Below are 18,600 nucleotides of genomic sequence, written 5' to 3' on the forward strand. Positions count from 1 at the left end.
CATCCCCAAATGAAAGTTTTCTCAGGGTAAAGTAGGATTTAGGTACATAGTTTAGTAAGGGGAATTGTTTCCTGTAATCATCTCAAGATGTGCTGTCTCCTGATTCTTTTGCAGTATGTTTTGTATTTTACTAAACTCTTCTTGTTTCGGTAGGGCACTTGTGCAACATATTTAGAAAAGAGTATTGATAGGATTGATATTAGACTTTCTGATAACTGAGAGGGAGTGAGGGTTGAACTTGGTGGGCTGCTCAAAATATATTGTTTGAAAACCAAATCCGGAGTGGTACGGAGCATCTGCAACTGCCATTAAAGTCCAGTAGCCTTACGATAACCACACTGGTTTTACGCTAGATCACCTACAGTAAGGTGAAGAGGAGTGGGCCAAAAGACAAAGCCCTGTAGGATTCCCATGGAAATATCGCTAACACATAATGATTAGAATATCCTGTCCTTTAGCCTTGTGCCTCACACTGAAGTCAAGGCAGGTAATAATAATCTAGAAATCCAGTTCTCAGAGCTTATTGTTCAATGCCTATGTATTCTGCATGTGCATGAGGTAGATACAGCTGCATCTAAACATATCTAGACATAAATTAGATTTACAGTAGACATCTATATATAATTTTCCCTCTTTCTAGAACACATACATGGGATATCTGGACTACCGGAAGCAAACAATTAGAGATCTTGGCATCAGCCCCAGTACCTGTTCCTTTAATCCTGGTGTAATTGTGGCTAATATGACAGAATGGAAGCACCAGCGGATTACAAAGCAATTAGAAAAATGGATGCAAAGAAATGTAGAGTATGTACAGATATCGAAGTCTTCACTTTATCCTGACTGAATGTGCTGTTTAAAGTTGAATTTTCTGTTCATTTTTCAAAGGTCCATTATTTAAGATGTGCTTCCCTTCACAGATCGTAATGCAAAATAGCTGTTTGTTGCACAATTTCCACCTGTTCTAATCCAGCTGCAGTCACGAACAACAGAAAGTGACCACTTGGGACTCTGCAGTCTTGCGCTGACTCAGCAAGCCAGGCCTAATCCTGAGAGGTGCTGAGCACATGCAGTTTTCATTGTGGGTGATCAGCCCCATTCAGGATCAGGCTGTTTATGGGCAGAGCTGATCTCTCCTTCTTGCAGTGGGATCAGGGTGGAAAGAAACTCTCTGCCCTCGCTTGGGGCACTATAAGCTGCAATGTCAGCAATACTGGAAAGGGGGCACTTTTTTTACATAACCCAAGAACCATTTCTTAAACACCAACAAAAAACCCATTTTTTTTCCTAAAAAGATAAGCCATAATTTACATAAACCGCTGAAAATCAGAAAAAGACCCAACCCCAAGAAGCTGTAAAAGTGGCAACTTTTCTATGAGAAGTCATGGGGGTCGGGGACTTTATGGCATTGTCTTTAAAAAACAATGTATGGTCAATGACATGAGTCTATTCACAAAGTAGTTGTAGTATCAATCCATTGTCAGCGTGTGTTGGTAACTTGAATATCATCTGCTGTACTCTGCACAGGGTAAGTCAAACTGCAGTAAAGCAGAGCTGAAATGAAAATGGATCATACTGTTGGTCACTTGTCAGTTTTCTGCTACCCTGGGAAAGCAAATGAGAGCTGGGGAAGGAAGCACACAGATCTAGGGGAGGAAGAATAATATCCCAGGACCAACAGCTACAACTGCATTGCATATGAACGGAAGAGGAATGCAGACAGCAGCCTTCCCCAGTTCCCTCATTTGGCCTAGCACTTGATTTTATTTCTTTTTAATGCTTAGAAGAATACCCATGAACACTACAGCAAATTGCTGCAAAGATATAACAAAGGGATTTTACATTTTAAAGTGCACACACATTCTCTGTACCTGGAGTTTGAGCCCACAATAAAAACAACTCTTCCCGGTCTCATGTGGACTACCTTTTGCATCTGTAAATTCTATGCCAGTCCTTTTGACTTTAGGCACTTCCGAACAGGGGTTGGCTTCATTTTAGGTCAGGTTCTGCCACGCTCCGACTGAGTAGCCCCTCATTCTGAGAGGAATCCCAATGATTTCTTTTCTGCCACCATGAGGCGTCCCATTGATTTTGCTGGGACTACTTACAGAGTAAGGTACTACTCAGCATGAGTAAGAGTGGTAGACTTTGGCAAGATTTCTCGTACAGCACCAAACATTGTCCACAATTAGAAGGAAAAAAACCCTATAAGTGTTGGAATGCCAGTAAAAAGGTGCATATTTAAAATTAGGTAAAGAAGTAGCGTTTGTCTATACAAAGCAGATTTTAATAGTAAATTAGCCAGAGCATTAGTATTTATTGCTTTTGCCTTCTGGTTTTGTAGTAAAGTTCCTTTTCATTTCAGGACTCTTTTTTGCCTTTTCACAGAGAAAACCTCTACAGCAGCACCCTTGGGGGAGGTGTGGCCACCTCTCCAATGCTCATTGTATTCCATGGAAAATATTCTACTATTAATCCCTTGTGGCATGTCCGACATCTTGGTAAGTATGTTTCATTTCAAAACACTCTGGGCTGGAACAAAATACAGATAAGATTTAAGGACCCTATGGATGATTTTGCTCATCCTCAGTACATTACCTTATGCCTCAGATCCCACGTCGCTGCTCTACACTCATTCCCCTTCCTTCCAGATTCAAAATTAGCCCTTTATCACTTTCCTTGTCCTACTACAGCTGTTTACTTGAAGCCGATCCTCCCTCCCCGTCTTCAAATTAACCACATTCCTGGAAGATATGCTTTAACCACCAAAGTTATTGGGCTCAATATGGGCTGAAATGTAACAACCAATGACATGCAGGAGGTCAGGCTAGGTGATCTGATGAGTCCTTCTGGTTTTAAACTCTACGAAACCAGGGGCTGAGAAGCAGTTGCAGGCTAAATAGAATATCAGAGTTGGAAGGGACCTCAAGAGGTCATCTAGTCCAACCCCCTGCTCAAAGCAGGACCAATTCCCAGCTAAATCATCCCAGCCAGGGCTTTGTCAAGCCGGGCCTTAAAAACCTCCAAGGAAGGAGACTCCACCACCTCCCTAGGTAACGCATTCCAGTGTTTCACCACCCTCCTAGTGAAATAGTTTTTCCTGATATCCAACCTGGACCTCCCCCACTGCAACTTGAGACCATTGCTCCTTGTTCTGTCATCTGCCACCACTGAGAACAGCCGAGCTCCATCCTCTTTGGAACCCCCCTTCAGGTAGTTGAAGGCTGCTATCAAATCCCCCCTCATTCTTCTCTTCTGGAGACTAAACAATCCCAGTTCTCTCAGCCTCTCCTCATAAGTCATGTGCTCCAGACCCCTAATCATTTTTGTTGCCCTCCGCTGGACTCTTTCCAATTTTTCCACATCCTTCTTGTAGTGTGGGGACCAAAACTGGACACAGTATTCCAGATGAGGCCTCACCAATGTCGAATAAAGGGGAACGATCACGTTCCTCGATCTGCTGGCAATGCCCCTACTTATACAGCCCAAAATGCCGTTAGCCTTCTTGGCAACAAGAGCACACTGTTGACTCATATCCAGCTTCTCGTCCACTGTGACCCCTAGGTCCTTTTCAGCAGAACTGCTACCTAGCCATTCGGTCCCTAGTCTGTAGCAGTGCATGGGATTCTTCCGTCCTAAGTGCAGGACTCTGCACTTGTCCTTGTTGAACCTCATCAGGTTTTTTTCTGCCCAATCCTCTAATTTGTCTAGGTCCCTCTGTATCCGATCCCTACCCTCTAGTGTATCTACCACGCCTCCTAGTTTAGTGTCATCTGCAAACTTGCTGAGAGTGCAGTCCACACCATCCTCCAGATCATTAATAAAGATATTAAACAAAACCGGCCCCAGGACCGACCCTTGGGGCACTCCACTTGAAACCGGCTGCCAACTAGACATGGAGCCATTGATCACTACCCGTTGAGCCCGACGATCTAGCCAGCTTTCTATCCACCTTACAGTCCATTCATCCAGCCCATACTTCTTTAACTTGGTGGCAAGAATACTGTGGGAGACAGTATCAAAAGCTTTGCTAAAGTCAAGAAATAACACATCCACTGCTTTCCCCTCATCCACAGAGCCAGTTATCTCATCATAGAAGGCAATTAGGTTAGTCAGGCACGACTTCCCCTTCGTGAATCCATGCTGACTGTTCCTGATCACTTTCCTCTCCTCTAAATGTTTCATAATTGATTCCTTGAGGACCTGCTCCATGATTTTTCCAGGGACTGAGGTGAGGCTGACTGGCCTGTAGTTCCCCGGATCCTCCTTCTTCCCTTTTTTAAAGATGGGCACTACATTAGCCTTTTTCCAGTCATCTGGGACCTCCCCCGATCGCCATGAGTTTTCAAAAATAATGGCTAATGGCTCTGCAATCTCACCCGCCAACTCCTTTAGCACCCTCGGATGCAGCGCATCCGGCCCCATGGACTTGTGCACGTCCAGTTTTTCTAAATAGTCCCGAACCACTTCTTTCTCCACAGAGGGTTGGCCACCTTCTCCCCATGCTGTACTGCCCAGTGCAGCAATCTGGGAGCTGACCTTGTGCGTGAAGACAGAGGCAAAAAAATCATTGAGTACATTAGCTTTTTCCACATCCTCGGTCACTAGGTTGCCTCCCTCATTCAGTAAGGGGCCCACACTTTCCTTGATTTTCTTCTTGTTGCTAACATACCTGAAGAAACCCTTCTTGTTACTCTTAACATCTCTTGCTAACTGCAACTCCAAGTGTGATTTGGCCTTCCTGATTTCACTCCTGCACGCCTGAGCAATATTTTTATACTCCTCCCTGGTCATTTGTCCAATCTTCCACTCCTTATAAGCCTCTTTTTTGCGTTTAAGATCAGCAAGGATTTCACTGTTTAGCCAAGCTGGTCGCCTGCCATATTTACTATTCTTTCTACACATCGGGATGGTTTGTTCCTGCAACCTCAATAAGGATTCTTTAAAATACAGCCAGCAATCACTGATAACAGCCCTTGGGCTGGGGTTAAAGGCGGGATAGCTATTTTACACAGAGCTAGCTAGATCATATTGGCCTATATACTATGATACAAATGTATAAAAGGAAAGTATTCCATACTGGAAAATGAGACCTCACTGAAGGGGTGGCTGAAACTGGCTCTGGCCTGGTCCAAAACTCTGGTGTACACTGAGCATGAAGACAGCCAGAGAACATAGGAAACTTCATGTTTGGATCAGATGGGATCTACCCACAGTAAGGTGCAAAACCAGTCTATTAAAAATAACCCTTAAGAGAAGGGTCTTTAGTTTAACTTTCCAAAATCGCACTAAAGATGTATTTTTGAGACTGGTAGTTCACCTAGGAATGAAAAAAATAGGACAGGGGAATACTGGAATCAGAGAAATATTTAGCAGTTAAGGTTACTAATTGATTTATGATAAATTCCTCCTTCCAGAAGAAAGGTGTAAGAGTGCATGGCTGTCTCTCCCTGTCAGTCTCAGAAGGAGGCCATGCCCCCTTGCTGTCTTATTCTGCAAAAGGCAGTCTGAAAAAGGGGGAGGAATTAGCTGTTTCTGGGGCTCAAGCCCTCCAGCAGGGCAGGGCAGGGAAGGGAATAGTTTAGTGTCCTAGCTCTGGCAGATGGTTGGCTAACACAGGCCTCTTGGCCTATGGTGTGGTGGCAGGGGGTAGTGGGACACAGCCCACCCAATTCTACTATGTCCCAGACCAGGCTCCTAACAATGGTGGAGTTTTCTGCCATTGAGTCAGCGGGGAATCCAGTCGCAACACGCCGACCTGGGCTCAGGCAGCAACGCAGCTGGACTAGAGTCGGCTGTCCCTGGGCTACTTCCTACCCTCCCTTTGGGGTGTACCTGAATCCCGGGATTGTCCACTGTCTCCCCGGGATACACAGCCAGCAGTGGCGTGCCTAGCAGCTGTGGTGAGTCTTTGGGACAGCAGCGGCCTTCTGTGGGCTCCCGTTCCAGCAGCGGGTTGTAAGTGTCTGTCTCCCTCGGTAGCTCCAGCTCAACTGAGCTGCAGAGCCCATCTTTTGTACTTCCTGTCTTGCCCATCTGTTTCCAGCAGGGCAAGCATGGCATTCCTGGCTTCCCCCACCAGGGGGCTGACTGGGAGGCACCACCACCTAACTCTGAGGGAGGCCCTGCCCCCTAACTACAAGGGCAAACATTATATTGAGATGTACTAGTAGGAGTAACTTGTCTATAACCCTCCACTCCACCATCATCAAAGATTTATTTAGAACAATGCAGGATTTGGGCACCATTCTTTAAAGAGGCACAAACATAGTTGAGTGTGAGCACTATGGGGTAAGGGACCGCCTCTTGTTGTTTGTAAAGCAGCATGTACATTACATCATTTGTAGGGCCCTACCAAATTCACAGTCCATTGTGTTGTAATTGTAGGGGTCTTGACACAAAGTTGTGGTGGGGGTCGCAAGGTTATTGCATGTGTGTGTGGGTGTGTGGGGGTGTTGCGGTACTGCTACCCTTACTTCTGCACTGCTGCTAGCGAGGTGCTGCCTTCAGAGCTGAGCGCCAGGCCAACAGCCACTGCTTTCTGGCCACCAGCTGTCACTCTCCAGCTACCCAGCTCTGAAGGCAGTGCAAAAGTAAGGGTAATAAATAGTAATAAAATAACCTTGTGACCCCCCCTTGCAATTCCCTTTTGGGTCAGGACCTCCAGTTTGAGAAACACTGGTCTCCCCTGTGAAATCTGTATATTGTGTGCTTTTACCCCATACAAAACCAGATTTCATGGTCCGTGACACATTTTTTCATGGCTGTAAATTTGGTAGGTTCCTAATCATTTGTGACTGACCGATACTGGAAATCAGACAGGTCAGTGGTGATAGACTACAGTAATGAAAATAAAAAAAAAATAGTTTGAAGAAAGGCTAGGAACTGGGCATATTTAGTATAAAGAAAAACTAAAAAAAATTCATAATTTTTCTTAAGTATAATACAGACAAGCCTAGAGTGTCACTAATCAAGAACAGAAAAAGTAAGAGGCTTGAATACAGCTGCAAGAGATTTCAAATAAGGCAAATTTTTCCTAGAGAGAGAGAGAACAGAAGCTGCTAGGGTAGGTTGTGCAATTAGCTTCAGGGGACAGAGTCAACATTCACCTGGACAGAAGGCTGATGGTTCAGTTGTGCATAATACAAGGTAGTGGACTAGAATAGGCACTTGAGGTTCCTTAGGACTCCATCTATGCTAGGATATTAGAATAGGGTAGTGCGGTTATCCAAAATGTGTTAAATAGAACTAAGTATAAGGACAAATGTGAATTAAGTTTATCAACACTCTTTTACAAAATAGCCCATCATGTTGGTACCAGTAAAAAGTATACTAATTAGCATATTTTTTCTTTAAATCGGTTTTATTAAAAGTTGTATTTCATTTAATTGCACAGTATCTTCCAATACCGATCTTTACGAAAGCTAGAGATTTATTTCTGTTTAAAACCCCACAGGGTGGAGTCCTGATGCCAGGTATTCAGAGCATTTTCTTCAAGAAGCTAAATTACTTCATTGGAATGGAAGGTATAAACCTTGGGATTACCCTAGTGTTCATAATGACCTATGGGAAAACTGGTTTATCCCTGACCCATCAGGGAAGTTTAAAATGATTCGTCCCAATAGCTGATACTGAAAGACATCTAAAATGTTTATGCCTTTAAAAATAAATCAGTTTCCAGCAAGATCGTAATGGATTATTCTATTTCTATATCATACTTTGCAATACAGTTTATCTTCTGTGTAATATATGATAACTATTGTGTAAAACTGTATGCGTAACTGATTTTACAAAACTGATCCTAAGTATTTAAGCTTTACCCTAAAAATAAACTTGTGCTGGTATAGGGGGTAATGCATACAAATTTCAGATTAGCTTGGGTTTCTAGTAATACTGTGAGATATTAGTTTACTTGTTTAAAAACATTTTAAGATGTTTACAAAGATGAAAATCAGGACTAAACAGAATGGGTTTCAATGCAATGTCTTGTATCCTCTAAAGAAGGTTCCAGTTGCTTGCTGAATCTATACCAGCAGTACTTAGTGTTGAGTACAAGATGTTTTAGCTTTTCTAGTCCTGTTTTTTTAAGCAGTATTAAACCAAAATGAATGAAACATTTCAATAGGTCTAATTTTCAAGACACTACAGTGAAACCATTCAGCAGGTGTTTACATGCATCATAATCAGATCTCATCACTAGTAAGAGGGCAAAATATCACACTAACACAATAAGATATTCCAATACAGTTCCTGATTTTATTGTGAAACATCTTTAGATTTTCAAGATGGGTTTAAAACCTCCATGTTACAGCACCAATTTGAGAGAATGCACACGTTACTTGCCATATTTAATTAAATGGTCATTGTACATTTAGCTCTACTTTATATCTACATATTCTAGTAGACGCCTCTGTCAAAGAACAGAACTTTCCCTTCAAATTAAAAAACCACCTTTACAGAAGTTATGTACTATTGCACTATCTACTCAGCAATAGTAGTTACATGCTTCACATACTTTTGTTGAAAAATAAATTGAATTGTTACAAATCCCTGATGCAAGGCACTTTTGAGCACCTGCAGGAACATGTCCATGTAAACAGTGATACATGATACAGTACATTTTAAATAACAAATGAACAATTTCCATATATCTTTGACCATATAATGAACAGCTTTACACTGAGGCTAACAAACATGATCAGAACCACAATGCACATTTTGTCTTGATTTAAAAAGTTCTCTTAGGACTAAGACACACAACTGGGGAAGAGAACTGTAAACATCATGCCTGCCTCCCACTAAGCTGGCAGTGTGCTTCCTGGGTGTGTGAGATCCAAAGTTGTTAGCAGGCTTAGGTTCTACATTACCTGGATCCACTCAATCCATGATGGCAACTGCCAAAGTGTGGAAGAAAGGATAAAGTTTCTGGTAATGTAATATCTGACCAGTTTGGATTAAGAAGATACAGTTTGTGCATATTTCAAGTATACAAAGCACCTACTCTCATAAGATCACCAAAACATTAAATGTTTTGATCAGCTTATTGCTTTTACGTCAAGCCATATCTTCCCCTTTCTATTCAAAAGAGAGAAAGACAGTGATATTTTATACCCAAGCACGGAAAACTCATTTCACTCCCTGAATATTACATTGGCCACATTAGTCAAAGTTTGTCTAGAAACACAAACTATTTAAGTACTTTAGAAGACTGTATTTTCCAGGGTTGACTTTATATTCACATAGCAGCTGTCTATGGCTTTAACTTCATACCATAATTATTTTTGGGGGGGAGCAAGGAGGAGAAATCCTCCTAAGCTCTTAGAGATAGTTCTCAATTCCTTCCCATTTTGGAAAGGAACTGAACATCTTAAGAATTATGCTCAGTCCTGTACCAACCCTGCTAGTTTTCCCTTTTGGTGACATGTGCAAATAAGTGTCTGCTCTTAGATTTTACAGGGAGTACGGCCCTCCCCATTTTCTGCAAGGATGCTCTCTAATCTGGCCAGTACTGAGGTATTCTCTCTCCCCCCATTTAGTGCTATTGCTGCACTATAAGGAGCTGTTCAGTGTAAACCAAGTGGGAAGTCAGAGACCAGCCGTAGAGGAGAGGGAGGGCACTTCAGCTCCACAGAGCCCAACAGGCTCCACCTTATTTCTTAGAAGGCGAAGTTGATATTAGGCAGTCTTATTTCAAGACAACTAACCAGGAGCCTTCAAGCCCTGTCCCTGCTCAACAAACTGGATTCTCCTCCCCCCTTTACAAGGTGGGGGAGATGAGGTCTCAAGTCTCTTAGAGCTCCAGGTGCCAAATGGCAAATGAGCTGAATGGGAATGGAGCTTGGAAAGCAAAGTGGGAAACTCTCACTCGTGGCAGAGAACAGAAGGCAGGCCTTGAAAATGCACAATTCATGTAACTATGTTGACTTTAAAAAGCCCTATTCCCTGTGAGAGCAAAGCTACACTCTCAAGCAACAGTGGTAATCTTAATCAGCAAGTGGCTTTCATGTTCCCATTTTCCTCTCTCTGCATATAAAAGGGTTATGAAATATCCCTCCATATGAAGGAATCAGTAAAAAGTATAATTCCACAGACTACTGCACTACAAATTACAGAATTAAAGTAACCCCAAAAGAAATCAGTCTTCACATACGAGAAAGCAGTTTGTCATAAACTGCAAGAAATGTTGTAAGTTAAATATAAAACTCATATACAAAAAGGGCTACCTTTATTTTTTTTCTTTTAAAATGTTGGACATTTCCTTAAAAATTACCTGCTTCATAGGATTAAATCTACCACACAATTTGTTTGGACTATAATAAAATAACAGGTAAAATACTATTAAAATGCTTCAGTTAGAGAACTGAGGTACCATTCTTGAGAACTGCATTAAAACTGCAGCATTTATGCACAGCTGCCAAAGAGGCAGCTTTTACACACTGCTTTCTTCTTGTGCCCCACTGTTACTGAATTCTGGAATCTGGTCTGTGAAGGACTGCATCATCCACTGTCCATTAGGAATGTCACCAAAGGATGACCCCCCACTGTAGCCTAGATTGTTCGCTTCTAGAAAAAACAAACAAACAAAAGTATTACTAGTTTAGCTGGCATCATAGCTGTAGGAAAGTTTCAGAAAAGTTCATTTTGATGAAAGAATTTTCCAAGCATTTCCCCCCCCCCACACACACACATTTTTCAATTAGCAACTCCTTTTCAAGATTTACTTTTGATCACTCTATAGTCCATGTTAACTTCCTAAAAAATGACTTATGTTTATTTGAATTGTGACTAAGTTTGAGCAGAAATCAGTAGTTTCACTAGCAATGAACACACCGAAAACGCATTTAAAAATCCTCAATTTTGTTTGTATCCTGCCTACCTAGTCTTCATAACCCCACACCAAACCCCATTGTGTTCCAGCTATTATAGGAGAATAAGAAATGAAATGAACAGGAAGCAATATAGGCAGCAATCTACATCAGAGCGCAAGATTAGGACATGAAATTTAAAGACCTTTATCAGAAGTTGGTAATTATTCATTAGTTCCCCTATATAGAATTTAAACCTGTTCTTCAGCTATGACCAATGGCACTTCCTCCATTTTTGGTTTGAAGTGAAAACCAGAATTCCTAATTATGGCTATTCTGCTACAGTCAGAGTTCCAACTCTCATTCTATTCTCTCCTTGTGTTTTTTCTGTTGCTAATAGTTTTCTCAAACTCACTTGGGGCTGAAATTGTGTATTTGTGAAAGCTCTGCAAGACAGCAGCTCTGACCCAGGTCAGGACACATTCAGGCTCCACAGCATACATAAGCTCCATGTTTCTTTTTTTCTCCCCCACACCCAATGTCTCTTTAAAATTAGAAATCCAAGAAAAAGTTAACCTTACATCAAAACTAGGTTTTGCACTTAAGACAATGCTCTCAAAAGTTGGAATACCAAAAGTTAAGGTTTCCTACACATCATTAAATGGGATACACTATATACAGTCTGTGGTTTTGGTGTTTTTTTTTAATTTTATTCCTCAGTCTTAACAGTGTATTAATACAAAAAACTGCTTTGACACTAGCCTTCAAATCAATTTATGAAGTTATATGGGAACCACAAACCATCCTGATACAGGAAAAATACATTTGAATACATCCTCCGTCACCAGTAGCAAGATGAACAGGATAATCTTATTTCTCTCTTTTTTATCACTTGTCAGGTCCTGCTATTGTTAGATTATAAATTCAGAGGTAATGACTATTTCTTTTGTAATGAAAAGCACTATGTAAATTTATGGCAAAAAATGGTAATTATGATGCTCTTCTAGGCTGTTTCCATATATGACTTGTAAATGATTACAGTTATTTTTACCCAACAGATTTGTTTAAGAATCCCTAAAATCTGATCTTGGGAAAGTTGCTGAAGTTGCAGAAAATATTTTATTTAAATGCAAGTGAATGTCCAGGAAATAAGAAAAAAAGTCTCCCCTCTTTCCCCCAAACAGAAAAGGGGCCCTAATGTCCATATAAAATGATATAGAAGAAATTATAAATTTAACAGTTTAAAGTTTTGAATTACAGCAGCATTTAAACAGAAACTGTCTGAAACAGTAGAAATGCAGAAAAATAATCCTAGTATATTTTCACATGTGAAAACTTGGGGATTAAAAGCCACAAGTATCACTTTTTACCTGTTCCATTTGAAGCGAAGTTACACTGTTCATGCTCATAGGGGGTTTTCTCACTATAAGCACCACCATATGCTGCTTCGTAACCTGGATCATATTTTTCTTCTTTAACTGCCATCTTTTTAGCATCCTCTAGAGAAAAAGGCCTCAAATATGTTAATCTTCAAGATAATAGTAAACCATGAACATTACATCACACAACACTGTATACATGCAAGTTCTTATCCCACCTTCCATGAGATAATGGGTAATTAAGATTTTAAGAAAAGATGAAAAAAGTAAAATGCTTAGTTCTACACAGTCTGTTGTAAATTAGAGGGACTATAGTTACATCTTTCCTATAATACTTTATTTCCTTATACCCTGATAACTGCTGGTTCTATATATTACTATCTATCTCATATCAAACCTCATGATATGGCTACCACATAAATTTTAAGAAAAGATTACCAAAAAAGCACTATACCTTGTGCAAGCTGTAAGTCAAACGTATACTGCACCTCCTGCACCTCTGTGTTTGGCGTAATGCCTTTCAGTTGATCCCTTAAATCTTTAAGCTTTATGTAATAATGAACTTTATCCTGTGCACGTGGGAACTGAGCACATCTTGCACTGGATGATGGCATAACATAGCAGAGCTTTAACAAGAGAGACAACAAAAAGGAAGCAATGCTAAATTAGAGGTCACTAAAGCATACAATATGTAAAAACTCAAGAATAAGTAAGCACTTAACCACATTTATATTTGTAAGTCTTTGTACAAACATTAATTCATCCTCAGGAGATGGAGTAATATTTACTTCCTTGTTTTCACTTACCTGCTGAGGGTCTTACCTCAGACAGAGAGGTAAGATCATCAGCTGACAGAGCTATGACAATTTACACCACCTGAGGATCTGTCCTAGAAAAACTAAGATTTAAAACTAACTCAGAAAAATTAAGTGACTTGTCCAATAAAATACAATACTTATTTATGACTAATATAGTATTAGTAAGTTCATGTATTTATTGCAATATTAATTAGAACACAACCAACATGTTATATGGGGTTATTTACCTTAAAACAGATACAATATTAAAATTCAAGATGTCCATCAAAGGGGTATTTTAAGAACAGTTTGTGGATCAAGTCTATGTATAGTCCATCCATGCTAGTACTTCATGGTCCACTCATTACTTACAGTCCATCACTAACCCACTCTTCCTCAAAGAATTTTATTGAAACATCAAAATTCAACAGAGTGCAACTGCAAGTAACCTTTAGAAGACTGCATTTAAAAGTACCGATCACCTTGCATGCCCAGATACAGCAATTTTGTTATTAGCTCTAATAGCACAGTGCCTGATGACGTGTTCCCTCCCTCATGCTTGGACTAGTGTCATGGTCATCCTTGAGTCCATAGGCGCTGACTTCCCCTCTAGCCGGGAGGGGAGGGGGGGTGCTCGACCCTCCCCTCTGCCCCAGGCCCTGCTCCCACTCCACCCCCTCCCCTAAGCCCCAGGCCCGCCTCTTCCCACCCCTTCCCCCAAGCCCCAGGCCCGCCTCTTCCCACCCCTTCCCCCAAGTCCCCGCTCTGTCCCTTCCCTGCCTCCTCCCCCTCCTTTCAGCATGTAACTATCCTGCTAACAATAATACACCATTTCTAAAAGCAAACCTATAAACCCCTACAAAAGTCTGGCTGAGGAAAGGATTATATTTACCCAATCCTATTCTCTTCTGTTTAAATAAGACCCCTTCACTTCCCCACACATTTTGGGCAAAAATCACCACTGGTGGTAAGTGGGTTTCATTGGTGTTGAAATAACTTTGCAAGAACTTACAGTTTCTGTGTCTGGGACTTTGTGAGGCTGTAATCCAAATTCCAATTTTTTAACTTTTACTCCAAAAACTTCTTTACTAAAAATGTCATAAATACCTAAAATGAAATGAAAATAGATCATTATATGCCACATAGAAGGCTGCTGGAAAGAGAGAATGATTCAAAACTAAGATTCTCACATTTTCCATTAAAAACGGCTATGCGAGGTTTATACTTTTGCAGTTTCTGCATCAGAATTCGTCCTCCTTCTCGAAACTCTTTGCTAAATGAGAAAAAACAATTGCATTCAAGACTAAGACCTTGGCTACTACTCATTGTTTAAATATGGTACTATCCTGCATTTTCCTACCTGGAGAGGTCTTTGCTACCTGGTGTTGTTCTTTCCACCATGTTTGTAAATCCAATACCATATTTTTGTGGTAAAGTGTGGTCATCCATATGGTTCAATTGTTCCTCACTCAGCCCAGACAAAAAGAGACACTTCCCTGTGAAGAGAGAAGATACAAGTTTACTCATATGCATTCCGAAATACTTCAAGGTGCCAAAATACTATAATGAAATATTTATTTCTAAGGAGATACTAAAATGAAGAAAAACATGAAAGCTATTTAAAAAAGGGACTGCCCCGTATATAGTATTGGAATGCTAAAGAAATACTCCATGTTAAGCAAACATCATGTATTTCAGAAGATGATTGCCTTGTCTACATTTATTTATTTTAAGACTGCTTATAGTGAGCATTGTTTCTATACCACTTCAAGATAGAAAATCCCTGCTGAAAAATGTAATGCCACCACCCGATTCCTTGTTTCCATAAACAGGACTTTGTTCCTAAAAGTTAAATTTGGAGCTTTAATTTTATGCCTGAAGTAAAAATGGAACAACTATGATCAATATCTATTTCCACATTATTCTGTTTGGTTCCTCTTGTGAAGCCCAGGACCACAAAGTTAGCATTAGAAGCATTATCCTAGGTATGGAGAATTCATTGTAGTGCTGGAGAGAACACATTTTCAGCAATTTTTTCCTTTCCTGCAAGGGCTATAAAAAAAAAAAAAAAAAAAAAAAAAAAAAAAAAAAAGAGGCTCCCAAAACAAAAAGCAACAACAACAACAAAAAACCAAATGACGCACCACTACAGACTACCAGAGGTTCAAAACAAAGTGCAGGAAAAGAAAGCAATATTGTTCAAGCGAACAAAGTTGAAAGGTTAGTTAACTTTATAATGAAAGTCTTAAAAAAAAAAAATCTAGGCTGTTCTGATATTAAGCAAGTTGACACTGTTCATGTTAGGAACCCAAAATGGTGCAAGCCCTGGCTAGATATGAGATCTCCTCTGAACTGCTACGCATGTTCAGCACATCCCCTGACTTTTACGGATCTCGATATCATGTCTTCAGTCAGCAACCAATCATATTTTTACTATGAAAGCCACTCCCCTTGATGTTCATCTGTTATTCTCCCCATACTTAAAAACCCACACCAATTACCACCATTTCAGAGTTGTTTTTTCCGTTATATTTTCGGCATGCCTATTGTTAGTCTAATTTACTAATTTATCCTGCCATCACTTGTCTATTTGTATTGGCCATGGATTGTTTGAATTTTAATAAGTAGATTAACGTTTTATTGTATTTGAGTCATGTTATGTGCTGTACATGTATTGCCATGGAGCTCTTCAGCATAAAGTAAGCACACTTACTTTTTTTATACTTAAGTTCTTATTTTACATATTTCAGTACTATTTCTGCCTCTCACCAATTTTTGATGTAGCATAAAAAGTTTAAAATAAGAAGTTTAGTTTGTCTCACTGTAAACAAGCATCTTCATACTACATAATGGTTTTATCAGCATGCACACATTTGGACTGATCCATGGTAAAATATACATTAAGTCAAATGCTCATTGTGATGCTGGCAGATTAGATGCCAGCTCTTATCCAGGCTGCACGCATTAGCTAAGAACTGACAACCTCATAGTTGGGGACCAGACGAGGTCACCTGTATGTTGGTTTTGCTCAAAACAGATATTAGTCTTATAAGAACGTATTTAGTGTTTAAACGCTATGAAATGCTTGTATGTTGCCGCATGCATTAATCTCACTTATAGAATCTATAGCCCATGTTATAAGGTAGTATTTAAGTGTTTGCTCTGAAACGGTAAATCTCTCCAGTCAGGAGAAAAACATTATCAAGTGTGAAATACTAGATTGTCACAGGAGGTGTTGTCTCCTGCCCAACCAAAGAAGGCCCATAGACACGGACAAACCGCTGTGGAACATCAGAGGACAAAAGACTGTTTATTGCTCCCCCTCCACCTAAACTCGTCCCATCATCTTGTACTCTGGGGGAAAGGAATACAAATCCCTGTCAAGAAGAAACTGCATCTTTTTGAACTCTGAAGGGCCCAGAGACTCTAAATTGAAACCAGACATCCCCAGAGATCCTCCAGGGTCTGCCCTGAAAGACAATTGGAATAGATAGATCACTATAATTCGGTCACTCTTAAGATTTAGATGCAAACTCATTTGTATGTATGTTTACTTGCTTTAACTTGTAAATAACATTTCTTTTTTCTTAGTTAATAAATGTTTAGACAGTTTATTATAGGACTGGCTATAGGCACTGTCTTTGGTGTAAGACCTAGGGTACCAATTGATCAGGGATAAGTGACTGGTCTCATGGGACTGGAAGCAACTTGAATGTGGTGTGATTTTTTTTTATGTAAGTGACCATTTTCCACTAAGTCCAGTTTGTCTGGGTGGCAAAATAGACTGGAGAGTCTAAGGGTACTGTCTGTGACTCTGTTAAGATTGTTGTAACAATCCAGGAGTTCACATTTGTTACTGGCTTGGTGAAGTCTAATTATAGAACAGTAGGCCAGTTTGGGGTGTCTGCCCTGAGGTAGGCACTCAAAGTTGTGAGCCACTCTAGACAGCGTGACACTCATTTCAGAGGAAAATAAATGAAAAATCCACTAACACAAAAACCCAGTACAAGATGTAGGCACCAGACTTGTGTCTCATACACAGCCTTTAATCTGGATTTATCACTCCTGTTAACATCAACAGGTGCTCACACAGATCAAGGGCAGACAGTCTTTTATAAAAGAACCCTGAAAACAAGCTATGCACCTACCTACAACAGGAAGTGGTAGATAAGTCCTAGTTTGTTTACAGTGAATCACAAATTAAGTCAAATTTTGTACTTCTCCCTTCTACCCCAATAGCAACATTCAGATGAAAAATGAAAGTGTCCAGAATTATTAAAATAAATATGAGGCAGTTGTAAAGATATGGCAGTATTTTTTTTTTAAACTTCAAATATGGTGTACCGTTAATGTTAGAAACTACCAGTTTGGTGAATTGGAAGGGGAGGGGTGATGTCTGAATAAAACTGAATAAATTGAAAATACAAACAGCCCCATTTAAATTGTCACATTATGACAGAATTCTGCCAATCCCAATAAAAAGAAAAGAACAATAAAACTTACAAAAGTGGTTTCCAGGTCCAGGGTAATGATGCCCTTTGTAGGCTGCCATTAAACCCGGGTTTATGCCAATCTACAGAACGAAGCATTAGTAAATTGTAGCTTCAAAAACATAACTATTAAAATAATGAAGGGAAAAGGGAATACGTTTAAACTGATCTAATTTCTTGCAAATCTTGCATAATAATGCATTTGTCAAACCTATTAATCACAGCTCAATTAACAATTTTCAATTATTTCAAGATTTAAAAAATTTAAGACAAGATCTCAATTTATAGATATAATTTTATAGCATTACCGCAACATATATTTTACAACAGTTAGGTGTAGCACTTAGGGGGAAAAACAATAAGGAAAGAACACTCAATAATAGTATGAACATTTTCCGCCTTTCCTCATATTTATATTTAAGATTTTTTCATAAACCAGAACGCTGTTACTATAATCCTTGACAGAGTGCGCGAAGCTACTGTACACAAACAACAACTTGGATGTTACTTTATCCTGTGAAACCTCAGCATGAAAATGCTAGATAAACAGTAAAGTAAACCATAATTCATGAGTTACTTCAAAATGTTACTTAAAATGTATGACTTACAATTACAATATCCAGATTGAAGGTCAAAATATCAGGAAGAGTCTTGGTCAAAAGTTCAGCTTCAGACACACCATTAAAACGATCCACTTTTCTTTTGACTTTGAATGTATCTGTGATCTTCTCTTGTTTGCCTTTTGATTTAGTTGATTTAGCTGCTTTAGCAGCCGGTTTTTTTGGCTCTGTTGATTTGGTTTTTCTCTTCCTTCCCTTTGTAACTTCTGAAACACAAAGTAATAGATTCCTTTTTGCATGGCTTTTCTAAAAGTGTAGAAGAACTGTTTTTAATAATATTGAGATCAAACATTAATACAAAAATATGCTGCTCAAATTTTAACTTGTCTACTAAAAACTGTTCTCATCTTCATAATATTTATGCAAAATAATCCTTACATAAAACAGCCTTCAGCTGAAACTCTGTATTCCAGGTTTGATCTGTGAACAGCACTAGCCCATGTCAGAAAGTGAAGTTGTGGAGGTTTAGGTTCATGCTGACAGACAGACAATACTGGCATATTTTGCTT

At 39.7% G+C, this 18,600-nt stretch overlaps 2 protein-coding genes across 8 annotated transcripts in view; one reads left to right on the forward strand and one right to left on the reverse strand.

Moving 5' to 3' along the window:
* Nucleotides 1-10,100, forward strand: part of GLT8D2 (glycosyltransferase 8 domain containing 2) — a 25,079-nt gene extending 14,979 nt beyond the window's left edge. The window contains exons 8-10 of the mRNA XM_054033159.1: nt 641-807; nt 2,389-2,501; nt 7,457-10,100. Of these exons, the coding sequence (XP_053889134.1) occupies nt 641-807; nt 2,389-2,501; nt 7,457-7,629 (453 nt within the window). The 3' untranslated portion in view covers nt 7,630-10,100. The remainder of the gene's footprint in view (nt 1-640; nt 808-2,388; nt 2,502-7,456) is intronic.
* Nucleotides 8,233-18,600, reverse strand: part of TDG (thymine DNA glycosylase) — a 21,951-nt gene continuing 11,583 nt past the window's right edge. For all 7 annotated transcript variants that reach the window (XM_054033095.1, XM_054033110.1, XM_054033120.1 and 4 more), the window contains exons 3-10: nt 18,080-18,297; nt 17,485-17,554; nt 14,342-14,477; nt 14,172-14,254; nt 13,994-14,088; nt 12,639-12,810; nt 12,176-12,304; nt 8,233-10,563 (exon numbers count right to left, since the gene is read on the reverse strand). In XM_054033095.1, the coding sequence (XP_053889070.1) occupies nt 10,430-10,563; nt 12,176-12,304; nt 12,639-12,810; nt 13,994-14,088; nt 14,172-14,254; nt 14,342-14,477; nt 17,485-17,554; nt 18,080-18,297 (1,037 nt within the window). In that variant the 3' untranslated portion in view covers nt 8,233-10,429. The remainder of the gene's footprint in view (nt 10,564-12,175; nt 12,305-12,638; nt 12,811-13,993; nt 14,089-14,171; nt 14,255-14,341; nt 14,478-17,484; nt 17,555-18,079; nt 18,298-18,600) is intronic.

Source organism: Malaclemys terrapin, chromosome 1, assembly GCF_027887155.1.
Source record: "Malaclemys terrapin pileata isolate rMalTer1 chromosome 1, rMalTer1.hap1, whole genome shotgun sequence".
Classification (NCBI taxonomy): Eukaryota; Metazoa; Chordata; order Testudines; family Emydidae; genus Malaclemys; species Malaclemys terrapin.